Source organism: Myotis daubentonii, chromosome 9, assembly GCF_963259705.1.
Source record: "Myotis daubentonii chromosome 9, mMyoDau2.1, whole genome shotgun sequence".
In the NCBI taxonomy this organism is placed as follows: Eukaryota; Metazoa; Chordata; class Mammalia; order Chiroptera; family Vespertilionidae; genus Myotis; species Myotis daubentonii.
The window spans coordinates 75,795,111-75,813,011 of record NC_081848.1 but is presented as its reverse complement, the minus strand read 5'-3'; the positions used below and the strand labels follow the sequence as shown (position 1 = coordinate 75,813,011).

At 52.2% G+C, this 17,901-nt stretch overlaps 1 protein-coding gene across 2 annotated transcripts; it reads right to left on the bottom strand.

Moving 5' to 3' along the window:
* Positions 1 to 4,917: 4,917 nt before the first annotated feature.
* COMMD9 (COMM domain containing 9) lies at positions 4,918 to 12,334 on the bottom strand. Of its 2 annotated transcripts, none has more exons than XM_059709648.1 (6): positions 12,199 to 12,334; positions 10,385 to 10,510; positions 9,458 to 9,597; positions 8,458 to 8,492; positions 7,266 to 7,369; positions 4,918 to 5,710 (listed from the first exon to the last, which is right to left on the bottom strand). In XM_059709648.1, the coding sequence occupies exons 1-6, from the start codon at positions 12,247 to 12,249 to the stop codon at positions 5,570 to 5,572; spliced, it is 597 nt and encodes a 198-aa protein (XP_059565631.1). In that variant the 5' UTR covers positions 12,250 to 12,334; the 3' UTR covers positions 4,918 to 5,569. The 2 variants fall into 2 exon arrangements, with proteins under 2 accessions (XP_059565631.1, XP_059565630.1); XM_059709647.1 differs by lacking the exon at positions 12,199 to 12,334 and adding an exon at positions 10,665 to 10,784.
* Positions 12,335 to 17,901: the final 5,567 nt, after the last annotated feature.

Genomic DNA, 17,901 nt, shown 5'->3' with positions numbered 1-17,901 from the left:
TGCTAATAAAACCTCACCTAGAAGCGTCGTATCTAACGGGTCTCAGTGGTGGGATTCCCGGCACCCGTTACCCAGCCATAGAAGCAATGAGGAGACGGGGTGCTTCCAGAGCTCAGCCTAGGAGCAGGCTTCGTGGCTCCCTCAGTGGGCCTGCCCTGCCTCCAGTTCCCTCCTTCTCTCCTTTGGTTGCTCTGGGCCAGAGGGGGAGTTCTCTAGGGGAGGGGCCTGGGGGCTTCCTCTTCTCGCCAGGGGTCCTAGCAGAGACTCCAGGTGCCTAGCTCCTGGTCTTTGTTTGCCCTATTAGGCCAGGGTGGAGGATAAGGAGAGCAATGGTGCCACCTGCTGGGCATATTGGGCAAGCGCCAGCTGCGCCCGGGTGAGGAGTAGGCGGACATTTCCCTTCCTGTGTGGCTTTTGGGCATAAGAAGAACTTGAGTCACCAACAAGGATATGGCAAGTGACCTCTTCTCTAGGAGTCACCCTGGGAACAGAACCCATCTCAGCTGGTGGCAGGAATTGGTGCCCACAGGGCTGCCTATTACTGGTGCACTCAGGTGAGCAGTGAGAAGGTAATACCTAGCCAATTACAATGCAGTGGTAGGAGGAGTGACTGGGGCAACACAGGCTGAGAAGACAGGCGACAAGTTGATGTTCTAGGTCCCTGGCAGGGGCCACTCCTGAATCCAGAAGTGTGATCAGCAGTTAAGCCAGGATTAAAGGAAGACACTCCAGCGAGAGGGCCCCCGGAAGTGCGTGCTGCCTCCCTTCCCTGGCCCAGCCTCCCTTCCCTGGCCCAGCCTCCCTTCTCCCTGCCTGCCTCTCGGGAGTTGGGGAGAACTCGGCACCTTCATGCCGCTGGCCCCTAGGAAATGCTGGTCTCTGTAATAGGACAGGGGCTCAGCATGCTGATGTTTGCTCCTCGCCATCAACCTCCTACCCTCCCCCAGAGCTCCTATCCCTGCCTCCTCCTGCCCAGGGGACACGCCTGTGGTTGGGAGACCGCTATGAGCAGCCATCCCCGCTCCGCACACCTGGAGTCCATGAAGGCTGGGGAGCATGGTGGTGAGATGGGAGCATGGTCCTCGGTTGGCGAACTCGGGCCCAGCCACCAGGTCCCTCTGCAGGTGTTTTGTTGTTTGTTTGTTTGTTTTCATCCTCACCCAAGGATATGTTTACTGATTTTAGAGTGAGGAAGGGAGAGAGACATCTATGTGAGAAACATCGATTGGTTACCGCCCATATGCACCCTCTCAGGGATCAAACCCACAACCCTTTCTGTGTACAGGATGATGCTCTAACCAACTGAGTCACCTGCTGTGCCCTCTGCACGTGTTGAATGAAATTTTTTAGGGTAAAAGGCACTGCTGAGGTAGATTGACAACAAGCAAGTCCAGTCAATGTTAATTCCATTGATCTGCCATTCTGATCAATTCGATATCATTCAACCATCACTTACTAATACAGGTCAAATCCTGTGTGGGTCTGTGGAAGGTAGGACGCCAGTGAACCTTTATTGGGAAGTCTCCTGTGTGCTAGGCACCGTGCTAGCTCCTGTGGGTACCGAGTTAGGGAGACCTGGTCTTCAGCCTCAAGAAACATCCACCACCACTGCACCCACACCCACAGCCACACCCAGGCAGCCTTTCTCTTCTCTTTTTCCATGAAACCTGGTCTCAGGAAAGCGACTGATCCATGAAGCCATGTCAGTTTTTCTCTCTATCCCTTCTCTTCTTTATTTTAGTAATGAGTCTCACTCACTTCCCCGCCTTGTGTGTTGTGGCTAGACAGACAGATGACTGGACTGCCCAGCCAGAGAATGTATTTCCCAACCTACCTGCAGCTAAATATTGGCCATGTGATTGCGACCAATGGGACGTTTCAGGGAGTGAGTGATGAGCAGAATTTACTCACAGGGATGAGGGCGGCACCTGGTGGTTGGTGAGGCAACACCATGGAGAGAACCTGGGTCCATGGACCATCCCTGGAGCAGAACCATCGGACCTCCTCAAACCTTCCACCAGCCCAGACTTCTATGTGAGAGAGAAACTAAATTCTCCAGACCATGGAAATTGGGTTTTTGTTGAAGCAGTGAAATCAGTGGCCCAGTGACGCTCACTCCCGAAGCTGAAAGCCTGGAGGCGTAGGAGCTTTCTCAGGGGCTTTCCAGAGTAGCTCTCAAGTCGTTTGCTGTTCAGTTTGCTGGGATGTACTCTACTTCACCGTGTGGTACGTGTCCACGGCCGTATGGCTAGTGCCACGCTGATGCGAGCGGCCACGAACATCCCATTCTTCAGTGGAGGAGTCTGCTTCCTACTTGACTGTAAGTCTGTGGCAGGCATTACCTAAGTAGATATCTTATCTCCACTCACAGACAAGGCATTAAAAACCCATCAGAGTCTTTCCCAAGAGCCCATGGCTGATAGAAGCTCAAGACTTCCCTCTATGAGCTCTTAACGTTTCCTCGAAGGAAGAATGGTCCGCTCTCCTGGGGGATTCTGGTCCTCTGGCACCAACCAGGGAATACTACTAGGAAATCGTTTTGGGTTTTTTTTTTTCTGGCTTGAAGCAGTTGTAAAAAGGACAATTGAAGCACAGACATGTGAGCACTAAAGAAGGAAGTTGCACAAAAGTCAACCCCATGCAGGTAAGAGAATGTTTAGGAATTATCAGTATTTGGAAGTCAGCAGTTACAGGTTCAAATAGTTCTTGTAAATGATCAACTACTGGAAAACTTTCAAATTGCCAGGTAGCCAATGGTTTCTTGAGTAAAAATACATACATTATAAAAGTAACAAAAACCCTCTCTCATTTCTGATACCATCTCAGCTTAGGAACAAAGTTAGGGAGGGCCCGTTACACCACACTGGACGCGCTTCCTGGAAATTTGCAAATACCAGACCACAGAGCTTGACTAATGCCTTCTGGATGTGGTGCCCACTGTGTGTGTTTAGAGAACTGGTGTGGGAAAGACCCGAATGTCTGGTCCTGACGTCAATGTCTTTGGCCTTGAAAATCACCAGAAAGGGGAGGCGAAGGTACCGGACAACCAGGGACACTCCTGTAGCCCAGAGCCCGCCCACATTATTCAAACCAGCCAATCCTAAGCTTGCCCATTCCTTCCTGAGAAGACCCCAATAAAGGCCTGCTGTCCCCTCGCCCCCTCTGCCTCCTGACTAACCTGGGGTCCCCCTCCCCCAGCCCCCGTGTGGCCCTTTGTGACGGAAATGAACATCCCATCAGGAGGCTGGGTAGAAGCTAGGTTTTTATGAGGGTCGGGCCAACCAGGAATATGGTGTCTACTATCCATCTTCCCCAAAGGTGGAAAACAAACGCTTTAAATGAGTGTGTGAGGTGAAGGGTAGCGAACATTTACTGACCGGCCCAGTGACTGGTGCCCGCTGTCTCCCAGGCACCCAGATGGCTCTGCTCATCAGGACCTGGCTAACGGAATGCCCAGCTCGCCTGCTTCCGATTAGTCTTTTATTGAGGCCCACAGGACAGGATTTGAAGGTTTTTGTGGGTCAGAGGGAGTGGGAGAAAAACAGGGGAATGAATTCACAAGGCTCTCAACCTGTAATAGTGGGCCGCCTTCCCGGTCCATGAACCCGTTGCTGATGTAAAAAAACGTGTTCATTTCCCGCAGGAGGGACCCCCAGCTGGCATCGGACTGTCAGTGGTTCGGCCCCACAGGGTGCGGAACTGCCATTTGAACAGAAGGGAGCTCAGCTCCCGGGAGCCAGCAGACAGGCGCCTGGATCCTTCCTCGACTTCTCACCTGGTGTCTCCCCAGGTGGGAGGACTGCTCACCTCCACTGCAGCTCCCGTTTTCCCAACGGACCCAAAGCCACCGAGCTCCGCGGCCCGTGCAGAGTGCTGTGCGGCCGAGGAAGCTGGAGAAAGCTGGACCCAAGTCTTAACAAGGCCATTTACCAGCAGGTGACTTAACCTCGATGAGCGATAAGCGGGTTTCTGCACCGACAAAGGGAGGATGAGAACATTGTCACACCTGCTGTTAGAGCAGATGAAACAGTGCATGTGGAGGGCTTTCTCCTTTCCTGCCATTAACAACCAGAGCTGGCACGGTGCAGCCTTCCTATTTGCCACAACAGTGCTAGGTGCTTTTAGGCGCCTTGTCATTTAATCTTCACAAAGGCCCTGCAGGTAGGTAACATAATTATCTCCATTTAATTTTAAATACTGGGAACTGGGAGGATTGAGGCTTAGAGGTCAAGCCCTTGCCACCGAGAAGTGGAGCTGGTTCCCACCCCTGCTGCCTGTTGGTCTCTTAACCCGGCTTCTCTCCTACCCGCCCTCCCCCACCCACACCACCGAGAAGCCACCACAGCAAGCATGTGGCCCTCCAGCTGCGAGTGTGACCTGCTTGCGCCACAGCGAAGCACTGGGACAGCAGGCTGCTGCTGGGGGAGTGACCCAGAAGGGGGGCGCGTCATGCGCTGAGTCCTATGACGTGTCAGATGACGCTAAGGCAGCGGTTCTTAACCTGTGGGTCGCGATCCCTTTGGGGGTCCAACAACCCTTTCACAGGGGTCGCCTAAGACCATCGGAAAACACACATAACATATTGTTTTTGTGATTAATCGCTATGCTTTAATTATGTTCAATTTGTAACAATGAAATTGGGGGTCACCACAACATGAGGAACTGTATTAAGGGGTCGGGGCATTAGGAAGGTTGAGAACCACTGCTCTAAGGGGTGCTTTCATCACAGCTGTGACAAGCACACTGCCAACCTTGCCTTTGCTCTACAGGACACACAGGCACACGGAAGGTAGCAAGGGTCCCTGTGGCTTCAGGTCACATATGGTCATGGGCTTGGCTGGGAATTAGGAAGCTGGGGTCACCCTCACACAGGAGGCAGCCCCAGCCCAAGGCAATGAACTCAGGCTCAGCACAGAATCAGAGGTTTTCAGAACTGTTTATTCCCATCACTCCCACTCACCACCCTGGAGGGGCTGCATGATCCAAGGATGGGCCCCAGCTTCGCGAAGAGAATCAGCCCCCATTTCAGACCTCCTGCGCCGACAGGAGGCTCTGGCTTCGGGGCAGGGGGCCACACTGCCGGGACCCTGCTCTGTGGGGTCCGCCTGGCCTCTCGGACAGAGAAGCAGGAGCCGCTGGCACCCGCCACCGATCCCTTCCATGTGTCCCAGGGCTGGGAATGCGCTCATCAGAGCTGGTGCTGGAGAGGAACTTACTAGAGAGCTCCCCAACGGGGCCTGAATGTTCAAGCGGCCACAGGGCCGCTGACAGGCTCATGTGCCCCCACACGGCCACAGCGGTTACTCAGGTGCACGCAGGAGCCTTTCAAGGTGGAGGCTTCTGCCCACCAGCCTGGGAAGAGGAAGATGAGTGAGGAGAACAGTGTGGGACGTGGCTGCGTCCTCCAGTCCAGCTGCACCTTCGGATGGCAGCCCCCTCTGTCCCCCAGCCCGCCTGGCCCGTCTGCAGCTGCTGCCACCAGGGCAGCCCGCTGGTGTCAGTCGAGTCAGGAGATGCTCCATCTCTGGCAGCAGCCGGGGCGTGGCAGTGGGGCCGGTGGCTGGTGGTGTCATTTGTTGGCCACGGCAGAAAGCTGGTCCCGGATGCGGCCCAGCCCGTCTAACATAGTGTCCAGCGTTTCCTTGCTCAGCTCCATGGTGACAGCTGAGACGGAGGGGCTGTCCCTGCACAGCCTGGGATCTTCCTTGATCTGGAAACAGAACACAGCCCCGAAGTCATCGCCGTCTCACCTCCTACTGCCCAGCAGGTGGGCCCTGGACCCGGGAGCCCACCCCCATCCAGGGAACCTCTGAGAGGCTCTTTGCTCAGAGCGACTGTCCTGTGGGGCGCGGCCACAGGGTTTTGGACAGGTTTGGACTGAGGAGAGGGCACAGGCCTCTCACTGCCCCGTGCAAGTCCCAGCTTGGAGGGCAGAGCCCTCACAGCACAAATAGAGCCAACAGCTATAGTTGTGAGCTTGAACCTATGGTCCGAACACGTGGCCCCACGTGCCTGAGTGATATGGGCTTGATAGAGTCAGGTGCATGTAGCTGAGTAGGACTGAAACCCACGAGAATGCTGTAAACATCCTGATCATGCCCTTACGTTGCCTCGGGGATCTGCTATAAAATAAAACACGGCTGGTGGGCGCTGGTGCTGTCCCTCCATCCGGGAGCAGCGCCCCACCGAGACCCAGCTTTCCTTCTCTTGTCTGTCTTCTCTCCATCCTTCAAGCCCCCACTCAGGGTCACTGAACCAGGCCGAGCTGCATGGCACCTGAGGCGCCCTGGGGCTGAGTATGCCATGGCCGTGCCGGCTCGCCACACTGTCCTCGCCCTGGAGTCAGTCAGCAACGGCGGAGGAGAAGGCGATGGCTCTGAGGCTGGGGGTCCGTTTCCATTCGCCACCAGTGCTCAGGGCAGGAGTCGGGGAAGCCGAGGCTCACCTGACTCTCACTCAGCCTTCAAGTGAGAAAACGTCACGTGTTCACACTGACAATTCACGCAATGGGCTCTAGGGGTCCGTGAGGATCCAGTGGGATGCAGGGAACATCCGGGGTGGGCAGGAGGAGGTTGGTAAGGAGCTCAGTGCCACTGTGTGCCTGGCATAGCAAGTCGACTATGAGGGTGTGTAAATGAAGGCAGGCAATCGGAGCACTCATGCACCCAAGTGCACTGTGCCACTTGCCATTCCCTGAGTTAACGAAGCGACTGCAATAATCAGAACCTGCATGTTTCGTTCCATACGAACAACCGCCAGCCTACCTTTGCCCACCGCTGTATTACGACCTGTACTTATGTTGATAGCTTTCTTAAACAGTGAGCTTTACTAATATTTAAAAACGTCATTGTTAGAGGCACCCTTACGTTCTCATTTTCTTCAGGTGTTGAGTTTCTGGGTGTCTGGTTAGGTAAATACAGTATTCCATTATCTAATTTTACCCAAACAAACCCTTAAAATGGGTCCGTGGCTTTAAAAGATTCCTGGAAAGAACTGTGAAGATAACACCAGTGAGGCAAGAGCGCGAAAACAAGAAAATGAAGGGACCCGTCTCCAACTGCCGGCAGGAGCCCCTGCCCAGTGCATCACGAGACATATTATGTCTATGTCACTACACATATACTTCGTAAATCTATGCCGTGTTTGGGGCAGCTTTTTTACTTATGGAGCTAGAGAGCCCTGAACCCTGGCATTTCCCGTGGCCCCCGGGGGTGCCCGTCGCTACCGCCCTCCTGTCCTTCTAGTGAGGATGACGATGGCCGTACCTTCATCTGGAGCAGGCAGGTGGGGACCACCATGCGGCTGATGCTGTCGGAGGCGGTTTTGATGTCCACTCTCCAGTCCAGGTCCACCAGGCGTGGAAGAGAGACTGTGGGGGAGGAGGAGGAGGACAGCCCCGCTCAGAGCTCACGTCCCCGCATTTACTGAGCCTGTACTCTGTGACAGGCACTGAGGGCTGTCACAGCCTTCAAGTGAGAAAAGGTCAAGCGTGTTCACAATTCACGCAATGGGCTGTCCACGTGTCATGCACGTGATCCATGGAGGGAGACAGGCAGACGGGCCCACTGCTCCGTGCCACCTGCGCTTAGGGCTGAGCATCCCCAGGCTTCTGCCGGAACCCCGGCCCTCCAGAAGGCAGGACAGGATGAGAAGTGGCACTGATAGAGAAGACAGGTGGAGGCCTGAGGCTTGGGAAATGTGCAGCTTCAACAACAGTGGAAAGAGCTTTTGTTTGAGAGACAGAGACTTGGCTGGGAGACGGGTTCTACCTCTGAGCCTCTGCCTCCTCATCTGTAAAATGGGGATAACCTGAGCCTCGCTCCCGGGTGCTGGGAGGACCGTGAGCAACGCAGGCAGCGTTCTTCAGCAGAGTGACTGGATCAGAGTGAGTTTCGTGATCCTTTATTAAATATCCACTTTCATTCAACCTCTCAAACTAATTTCAATTACATTTTTCTTTCCCAATGGAAATATCATTATGTTAAGTATTTCACTTACTACTTGGACATTTCAGTTTATTTTTTTTTAACAACATGCCTGTATTATGTTAAGCTTATAATCAGAAAAAAATTAAAAAGTGGAATTAAAGCCGAAACCGGTTTGGCTCAGTGGATAGAGCGTCGACCTGCGGACTGAAAGGTCCCAGGTTTGATTCCGGTCAAGGGCATGTACCTGGGTTGCGGGCACATCCCCAGTAGAAGGTGTGCAGGAGCAGCTGATCGATGTTTCTCTCTCATTGATGTTTCTAACTCTCTATGTCTCTCCCTTCCTCTCTGTGAAGAATCAATAAAATATATTAAAAAAAAAAAAGTGGAATTAAAAAAAACCCACATACACGTTGAGCTTGGGATCAGGTTAATTCCCTTTGATTTTCGGTTAAAAACTCGCCAGCTGGCAGGTTCGGAGCTGGGCCGGGAAGCAGGGTGAGGAGGGAAAGGCACAGTTCTTGGTACTCACTCAGGTCAGCTTGGGCTTCTGCTCTCCACGTAGATCTGTGTAAGAGGGAAAAATGAGGAGAAAATGATGGCACAGGATGGAACCGGAGTCTCCTGACAACGAGAGGCCCGTGGACCTGGGCCTCTGCCCCCCTCTGTGCCCCCAAACCTGTGATCACCTCCTGACAGGGAAGGACCACAGGAACACCTCATTCCAGTGAGCAGTCGTTTGTGTGTTTGTTTGTAAAGCTCAGTGACTTTAAGGACAAAGTACTGTTTGTTTTCACAACTTAAAAAAAGGAAAAGGCTCAATGTATTGCCATCTTCTTGGCCATCGTTCTCAAACAAGCAGAGAAAAGGTTGGCCTAGTCTTTTTTTTATATATTGATTTGAGAAATATTGATGCAAGAGAGAAACTTCTATCGGTTGCCTCCTGCATGCCTGCTACCGGCGGTGGAGCCCATGGCCAGCATGTGCCGACCGGGGATGGGACCAGCAACCTTTTGGTGCACAGGATGGCGCCCAACCGAGCCACACGGACCAGGGCCGCCCATTGCCTTTAGCCCAGCAAGAAAGTAAGTGAAGCAAGTTTCTATGATAAATTGTTCACTGAAGTGAAAATGGCCAACAGCATAAGTATCTAACCCTTGGGAATCTCTTAACTGAATTACACAGAATTTCTTTACACAACGGAATATGTTTAGCCACTAAAAATGTTACTGAAGGTAAATATGTACGGACCTGAAATATCGTTGACATTAATACTGTTCATTGCAAACCAGCTCGTTATAAAGGGGCATCATCCTACTGGGTTAAAAACAGACACGCCCACCTCTCTGCAAAACATAAACACGCCCCGAGAGGCTCCCGCTAGGGAATGCACACTGCCAACCCTCCGGGGGGCGGGATTAGGGGGGCTTTTTTGCTCACCCTGTGTGCTTTTCAAGAATGAACGTATTATTTCTAGAACAGGAAGAACAAATATAAACCTTACAAGGAATGCTGAAGAAACGGGCACTCACATGTTTTCTAGGATGATTTTTGTCAGCAGGTTTTTGAGGTTCTGGTGGAAATTGGCAGGAAAGAGAGCCAGCACGGCCTCGGCGGAGGACAGGTCCCGGAACGCCGCCAGCCTGGTGAGGCGGTGCAGGGCCTGGAGCAGCTGTGGGAGAGACGGGGAGCCCCGGGCAGGCGGTGAGGAGAAGTGGGCCAGGAGATGGGGATGGGGACGGGGGGGAGGGGGACAGGGCTCAACCCCCCGCCTGCCCCACATTGCTGGTCATTCAACAGAGTCCCACCAGCCCCGAGGCCTCTGCTGCAAGTGCCAATGCCCATGTGCCAACCTCAGTGAACAAAGCTCCAGATTGAAATAACAACACCACCACCACCAACAACATGGGCCAGTTTGGGTGGCCTCCTGTGTTAGAAAACTGTTTCCCTGGAAAAGTAAGGCTGTGAGCGCTCCATACCAAAAGTCCCTTTCCCCTTCCTCTTGGCCGTCAGCTGAGCTGAGGCGAGGTCCGGCCGGCGCACATCCTCCCTAACAGTGTTTGGGCCTCGCGGTTTCTGCCCAGAGATCCCTGAAAAGTCTGCCTAAGTATCCGACAATTAATGAACGTCAGCAAATTACAGGTCGGGAAAGAAAAGTCTTAAAAAGGTTGTCTTGTGGCCACACTGTTTAGGCAACAAGTCAGAAAAAGAAACGGTCAGGAGGTCTGATTCTGGTAAGTTCTCCCAGCCATGCTCATTTACAGCAAGAAAATCAAGGTTCAAAACAAAGGTGTTCAGTTCACTGACACTAAAAAAATAATCTATTTTAAGTTTGCTTTAATGTCAACAGACATTTAAGGGGAACATTTCCTTGGACGCAGCAATGACTGCAGGGGGTCGAGAAAGAGACTGATGAGTTGTGAGTCTGATGGTCAAAGGTCATTTCTGGTCACACTTACTTGCTCTGCCTCCTCCTGAGTCACAGACAAGCTGGAACACGTGATATCCAAGAGTTCTTTCGAGCCGAGGGCTGAACTGGAGAAGCTCTCTTGGCACAGCTGTCTGACAACATCTTTTGAGGAAGCCTATGAATTAATCCACAGGTGGAAAACAAATTAAGTCACCGAAAACACATGTTTTAGAACAGAATGCACATAGGGAAGATGGATTAGAAGTACTTTTCCTTCTTCTTCCCATTAGGTACAACCAGCAATCCTGGGGACTATATAGAAAACAAACCCAAGACGACTCTGAAAGGGGGTGCGGAGAAGACAGACCCGCTGTGGACCTCATGACCAAGGAATGACAGGGTGGTGAGTTCCTGGGTTTTCTTTTTGTTCAGACATCCCAGACTTTGAGCTGAAGAAGAGGGCAATGGAGGATGCCAGTGGGTGCAGGAAGCAAAAAGCTCCAACGAATTCCTGCTCTCTCTAGCCAACAGACCAAGAAGGGGCAGCCTAGCAAAGCAGAAAACCTTAGACAATATGCTCTGCTCCAGCCAAACACCGCGGAAAGCACTGTGGCCCCACCCTTCCCCAGGTCAGCAAAGGCCGAGTGGGAAGCCTAGACTTCCAGCTTGGGAAGCTGGAACGAGGTGTCCCAACATCCCTGCTGCTGTGGTGTCAGGCAAGGCCGAGCAGGAGGCTGGGACTAAGTGGGGAGCTCCCTGCCAGGCAGTCACAAGTCCCATCACCCAGAGGTATCAGCAGAGGCTGACCTTGAAAGTCCATACCTCCAATAGGTGTGTGTGTGTGCGTTGGGGGCGGGGGGGGGGGAGCTGGGGGCAGCCACAATGAGGGTGAGCAGAGAGCTTTAGGTTTCCAGTCCCAGCTTTATTGCGTCCTTCATTAATGCATCCAACAGCTATTTATTAAGCACATGCTGTGTGCCAGGTGTTGGGGGGTACACTTGCTGGCGACACATTTGTGAATAAAATAGATGCCTTTAGGGACGGAGAATAGGACAGAACACTGGGGAGGTGGTTAAAACAGCAGAGGGACCATTGCATGAATCAATGATGTTGTGCCATGAATGATGAACGTGTGCTACACACAAATGCTGAGTATTGCTAACTCAATCCTCTTCGTCTGGTGGGTTGTTGGTTTTTAAAAAGTCCCTCATGGATCTTACATTCTTGTGAGGAAGAAAGACGACCAACAGACGCCTAAGGTCCGGTAGTGACAAGAACTATGAAGGGAGATAAAGCCGCCCCTTCCTATAGAGGAAGTCAGAAGTTAGGCAAATAACTCCATCATCTTATTAGGTCCTTCCAAGCTCTATGAAGTACGACCCTTGCAATCTCACAATCCTTCAAACGATTATCAATTTTTTTGGCCCTGACATGGGTTCGAGGAAGTACAGAAAACCCTGGACTCGGAGAAGGAAGAACGCACTTGACTGAGGGGCTGGCGCGCAGAGACCATTTCTCCACCACCCCGCCCAACGGGCTGCTGGGTGCGGCCTCAACTGGCCACGCGGCCTGGCAATTACCCCTAATGCACCATCGCCAAAGCCAGCCCCAGAGGCTGTAGCAGGAGGCATCTGTACGGCGCCTTCACAACCGTTATCTTGGTGCTCCCCACCATGGTTAGGGCGGTATACATTTTATTCCTTCTCTTGAACGGCTCGGAAGCGCGCAACGACTTCCCCGGGCCACAGAGAGGTAGTACCAGAGTTCTGACTCCAAATCAAGGTCCCTTTATTCCCAATTCCTACTCCGGCTAAAATCCCGGGGACAAAGGGCGCCTCGGGCTGTCCCCACCCCTCCATTTACCTTCAACAGGCTCTGGAGCGCCCCAAAGTTGTCCGCCGTCAACGCAGCCATTTCCCCCTAGTCATGTGACCGCCTCACGGGGGAGAGGCGCGGTCACGTGTCCCCTCGGCCGCCGCGGGGCATGCCGGGGACTGTAGTCCTTCGAGGTGGCGGAAACTGCCCGGCGGGGGGCACTGCGGGATGGGGAGGAGCCCAGAAGCGCAGGGTGACTGGCTAGGTCCGCCAGGCGACGGGAGGGCGATGGGGTTGGGAGGACGCGGGCGGGGGTTTTCAGAGGAGGAAATGACTGGGCTCGTTTACTTAGGAGATCAAGGGAAACTCTGATTTTCCTTGACCCAAGTGGGTAGGCTGGCTGCTTTGAGGAATGCGCCTGCATGGTACACGCCGTGGAAAGCAGTGACCAGCTACCTGGCTGGTTGGAAATACAGTGTGGCTGTGCATTATCGGAATTCTTGGAACTCGCCCCGCTCCCCTAGCTCCAAGAATGCAAATTGCTTTCCCGTGTATAGCTTCCTTCTGTGGGAGATAGATAGGAGCCGGTATTATCTGCGTTATCCAGATGGGGAACCTGATTCACTTAGGGTTTTAGTGACTTTCCTGTAGACCTAGTGCTGAAGAGCTGGTGAAGAAGCCTTAGGAAGAGGGGAGTAAGAAGGAAATCGAATGAATGGAATGTTTGTTAAATAAATAATATCAAAATTAATTTTGTGACTTTTTAGATTAATTTCTGTGACTTTTTTTTGAGGGGACATTGCCTTATTATCTGCAGCACTGTGCCTTTTGTCTGGCTCTAGAAAGGTGAGCAGCGTGGCCACCAGCCTTCAAAGTGGCCCCCGATGACCTTTGCCTCCCTGTATTCACACCCTTGTGTAGTCCTGTCCACGTTGCACCAGGATTGGTCTGTGTGACTCACAGCAGATGGCAGAGGTGATGGCGTGTCACTGCTGAGATTAGTTATGAAAGACCACAGCTCCTTGGTGCTCTCTCGGTTGCCTCCTCCCTTTTTCTTGAATCTCTTGCTCTAGGGAGAGCAAGCTGCCATGTGTGAGCAGTCCCCTGGAGAGATCCATGGGACAAAAAACTGGAGCCTCTGGCCAATAGCCAGCAAGAAACCAAGGCCTGCCCACGGCCTCGTTCCTGAGTTTAGGAGCAGATTCTCCAGTCCTGGCAGAGCTTTGAGATGACAGCAGCCTTGGCCAACATCTTGACTATAACCTCATGAGGGATTCTGGGGCTGAGACATCCAGCTGAGCCACTCCTGGATATCTGACCTTCAAAAACAGTATGATCATAAGTGTTTATTGTTTTAAGTTACTGAATTTTGAGATAATTTTTTACAAAACAATAATAACTGATACAAGGAGGCAATAAAGCAGAGGGACTTTAGAATTCAATCTCAGTTTGAACCCCAACTCTACATGTTATTAACCATACTTTGAACAAATTCTTGAATTTCTCTGAATCATATATATATAAATTGAACCATGACCTCCTGGTTCATAGGTCTACGCTCAGCCACTGAGCCACACTGGCTGGGCTCTGAGCTTGTTTCCAAATCTGTAAAATGATATTGATCATAACTGCCTCAGAGAGCAGAGCTGAGTAATAGGTGCTGCCCTGGTGGGAGGGTACCAGCTCTCCTTGCCTTCGTGGGCAGGTAAGCTATGAGGGGATCCCCTGGGCTCCAGTCTGCCAGGCAGGGCCTCAAGCCTGCACCTCGCCATCCCACTGTGGTAGGGCTGCCCGGATTGCTTTTAAAGGTGTGCCTGTGGACCGGGGAGCTTCCAGCAATTCCTCAATCAGAAACCATTTCATGGGAAGAAACAGAACAGGATGTCAGAGTTCATTGCCATGTGTTGGTCCCTCTGCCTGGCTCTCCTTAGGAATCATCTGACTTCTTGCCATTTCTGGGTATGTCGAACTGTGCTTTCTTTCATTTATTTCATAAACTTGCCACTTGCCAGCCTCCATCTAAGTCTCTTCCATACTTATTGATTTATTTACTAGTACTTCCCATAACAATCCCATAACACACACACACACACACACACAGTACTGTTCCCCCATTTTGCATATGGGGGGAGATTGAATCAGAAAAGTTTAGCCACTTGCCCAGCAGAGCCCACATTCAAACTGGAGCAGACTGACTGCACTGTCTGTGCTGTTAACCACGAGGCAGTTCCTGTCTCCTTGTCTCCCCAGAGCTAAAGACTCCTGCTTCTCCTGCCTGGACATCTGACGGCCTTCCCCAGGGGGCCAACACAATTTAAGGTGTTCCTGGGCATCTGGCCCAGGGGTACGGTGAGGGACAATATGACGAGTAGAAGGGGTACGTACCTTGGGCTTTGGAAAAAGACCCAGGTTCAGCTCCTGGCTCCGGTGTACTTTTGGCAAGTTACTTCATCTCTCTGAACCTCAGTTTCCTCATCTGTAAAGTGGGGACAGCAGTAACGAGATTATCTTGTGACGGTTAGGAGGAGCTTAGGGATGACTTATACCCCAAAGGGGGAGGATTGTTTATCTGTCCTTGCCACTGGCAGCCCTAAAGGGCAGAGCTTTCCTGTGCTATGGGAATGGGTTTGCCCGAGGGTGACCGACCATCTCAGTTTTCCCAGGGATAAAGGGTTTCTTGGGACACGGGCTTTCAGTGCTAACACTGGGACAGCATTGGGTAAAGCAGGCCAGTGGGTCACCTGGTTTGAGGTCTGACCCCCTGGGGAAAGCATCCTTTCAGAGCCCTTTCCTTCTTCCCTCGGGGACCTCGTGGGGTAGGCGTGGGGCTGATGTGAACAGAGCGATATGGATGCAAAAATTTTTTAATTGAAGGCAATTAAGGGTCACAATCATAGGTTGGGTTTCTTTTTTTGGTGATAGCTTTATTGTGGTATAATTCACATATACAATTTACCCACTGAAGTTTACAGTTCAATGGATTTTAGTTACTTACAGAGTTATGTAACCATCACCACAGTCCATTTGAGAACATAATTCCCACCCCCAAAAGAACACCATGCCCTTTAGCCACCAACCCCCCAAAACTATCCATTACACCCAGCCCTCGGCAACCACTAACCTACTTTCTGTCTCTATAGATTTGTCTATTCTGGACATTTGATATAAATGGAATAATCTGATATGTGGTCTTTTTATTGTTTTTCCCATCTCTTATCCCAGTATTTTTGAGGTCCATCCCTGTTCAAAGAGGAAGAGAGAGGGAAAGAGAAATAGAAACATTAATGATGAGAGAAAAATCATTGATCAGCTGCCTCCTGCATGCCCCACACTGAGGATTAAGCCTGCAATCCAGGCATGTGCCCTGACTGGGAATCAAACCAGGACCTCCTGGTTCATAGGTCAATGCTCAACCACTGAGCCATGCTGGCCGGGCTACTTCATTCTTTTAGATTGCTAAATAACTCCATTGTATGATAAAGCACATTCTGTTTATCCATTCATCCATGGGTGGGTGGTCCGGCTGAGTTTGGGAATTTGGGACCCCGGTTTCCATCCATCTCTTCATGGATCTAAGCAAGTCATCGGGGCGATGTGGGCGTCTAAGTTGCCGTTCATACTTCCCGAGGGATTTCTATGGAGTAAGCACTGTTCTAAGAGTTTTACACGGATTCACTTGTATAATCCCGACGATAACTCCAAAAGAACCCCAGTTTTCAGGCGGGAAAACTACTGGTCAGGGAGAAACCTTGCTCATGGTCCAGGGGTAATAAGTGGCAGAGGCAGGATCGGAGGTGGGAGCACGTGAGGTCATGCTGAGAGCTGTGGGGTTCCCATGGATACCACGGCATGATGGCTCATCTGGCCTTGCCAACGGCGGCGCAGAGGCTGTGTGGCTGGGCAGTGGTTCCAGCCAGGTGCCGCCTCTCTCAAGCCAAGATTTGGAGCAGAGGATATGCGTGTTTGGAGAGGTGACATTTGTGGTTCTTTTCAGCTCTCACTCGAGGCGAGTCTCTGGAAGGTGCTTACAGAAGAGGAGAGGGTGCAGGCATTCCTGAGCAGGCGTGCCTGTCCCCGTTACAGAACACCACAGGCTCCCACTGGTCTGGTGGCTCTGATGCGTGAATTCCAGAGCCATCCGACCCAGGAGGGCACTGTGGCCCCGTTTCTCATCCTTCCATCCCCAGGAGTGACACAGAAGCGGCTGATAACACACAGCATTGTCCTTGTGCACACAGGGCCCCATTGTTTCCCCCTTGCACAGCGAGGAGGCCCTGACAATGGCCTTGAATGGCACCTTGCTCTGCTTTCTCCAATGTTACACTTGTTTTTCTTCGGTCCTGGATTTGGCTAAACAATGATTTCCTGCGGGGTGCATCAGCTTTTCATCTTCGCCACCTCTTTCTCTGTCAGTCCTCAGGCCCCGGCAGTGGGGAGGCAGTGGAGAGCGGGGGGGGGGGGGGGGGGCGGGGGGGGGGAGCTGGGCCTCTTGCAATGCCACCATCTCAGGAGGCTGGAAGGCCGGGGGCCTCGCCTCTGCCGAGCAAGGTGAGACCTGCCCTGGAGGAAGGAACCAGACCAGGTAACACAGGAGAGAGGCTGAGAGCTGCTGGGGAGAAGGGGGGGTAGAGGTGGTGCCGGGGGCCGGCCCCAGCAGGATGGGCTTCTGGGTTCGAGACAGTCTGCCAACAAACAAGAAAAGCAACTGAGGTGACTGCCTGTCTGACCCGCATTCAGTGCCTCTGAAGTGTCTTGGTGACTAGAAACTTCAGGACCCACCTGAGTTGACTGAGATGCCGCTTCCCTTAATAACAGCTGCCGTGACTAAGCTCTGACTACCGGTATTGCATCTGCGTACACCAGCGGTTCTCAACCTTGGCTGCACATGAGAATCACCTGGAAATCTTTTTAAAATCCTGGTTTCTGGGCCTCATCCTCCGGAAATTCTGTTTCTTTGTTACTAATGTTGTGGCCTCACCCCATCACAAAGAAACAGAATTTCCGGAGGATGAGGCCCAGAAATCAGGATTTTTTAAAAATATATTTTATTGATTTTTTTACAGAGCGGAAGGGAGAGAGATAGAGAGTTAGAAACATCGATGAGAGAGAAACATCGATCCGCCGCCTCCTGCACATCTCCTACTGGGGATGTGCCCGCAACCCAGGTACATGCCCTTGACCGGAATCGAACCTGGGACCTTTCAGTCCGCAGGCCGACGCTCTATCCACCGAGCCAAACCGGTTTCGGCAGAAATCAGGATTTTAAAAAGATTCCCAGGTGATTCTCATGTGCAGCCAAGGTTGAGAACCAATGGTGTACGCAGTGCTATACTCATCTTCATCTAACACTTATGCAGTGTGCTTCCCATTCTCGCATGCCTGCACCCAGGCAGTCTGGTTCTAGAATCTGTGCTTCCCCTCACCACACCTCTCGCATAATGTTCTTTACGGCAGGCCAAGGCTTCCCTTTGAGTGGCAGTGATGTAGAGCGATCATCATGTGGTCTCAAGGCCTCTGCCCCGTGCCGGGCAATTTTCTCGGGTTGGCACCTACTTCCTCCTTTCTCCCACCGAGTGCCCCTGTGGAAGTGGTGCTTTTATTATATCTATTTCGCAGACGAGGGAATGGAAGTGTAGGAACGTTAAGTAACTTGCCCAGGGGTCACAAGTGGCAGGGGCAGGACTCGAACTCAGTTCTCTCTGGAGTGCCCTGGGATTCTAAAGCCTGCCCCGCCCTGGGGCTGGTCTGGGG

Coding starts and splice junctions, on each gene's coding strand:
- COMMD9 (XM_059709647.1), bottom strand. CDS start 10,718: ATGAGGTCCACAGCGGGTCTGTCTTCTCCGCACCCCCTTTCAGAGTCG. Junction 10,511..10,664: donor CCCTTTCAGAGTCGTCTTGG/GTTTGTTTTCTA, acceptor ATTAATTCATAG/GCTTCCTCAAAAGATGTTGT. Junction 8,493..9,457: donor AAAATCATCCTAGAAAACAT/GTGAGTGCCCGT, acceptor CCTCTTACACAG/ATCTACGTGGAGAGCAGAAG.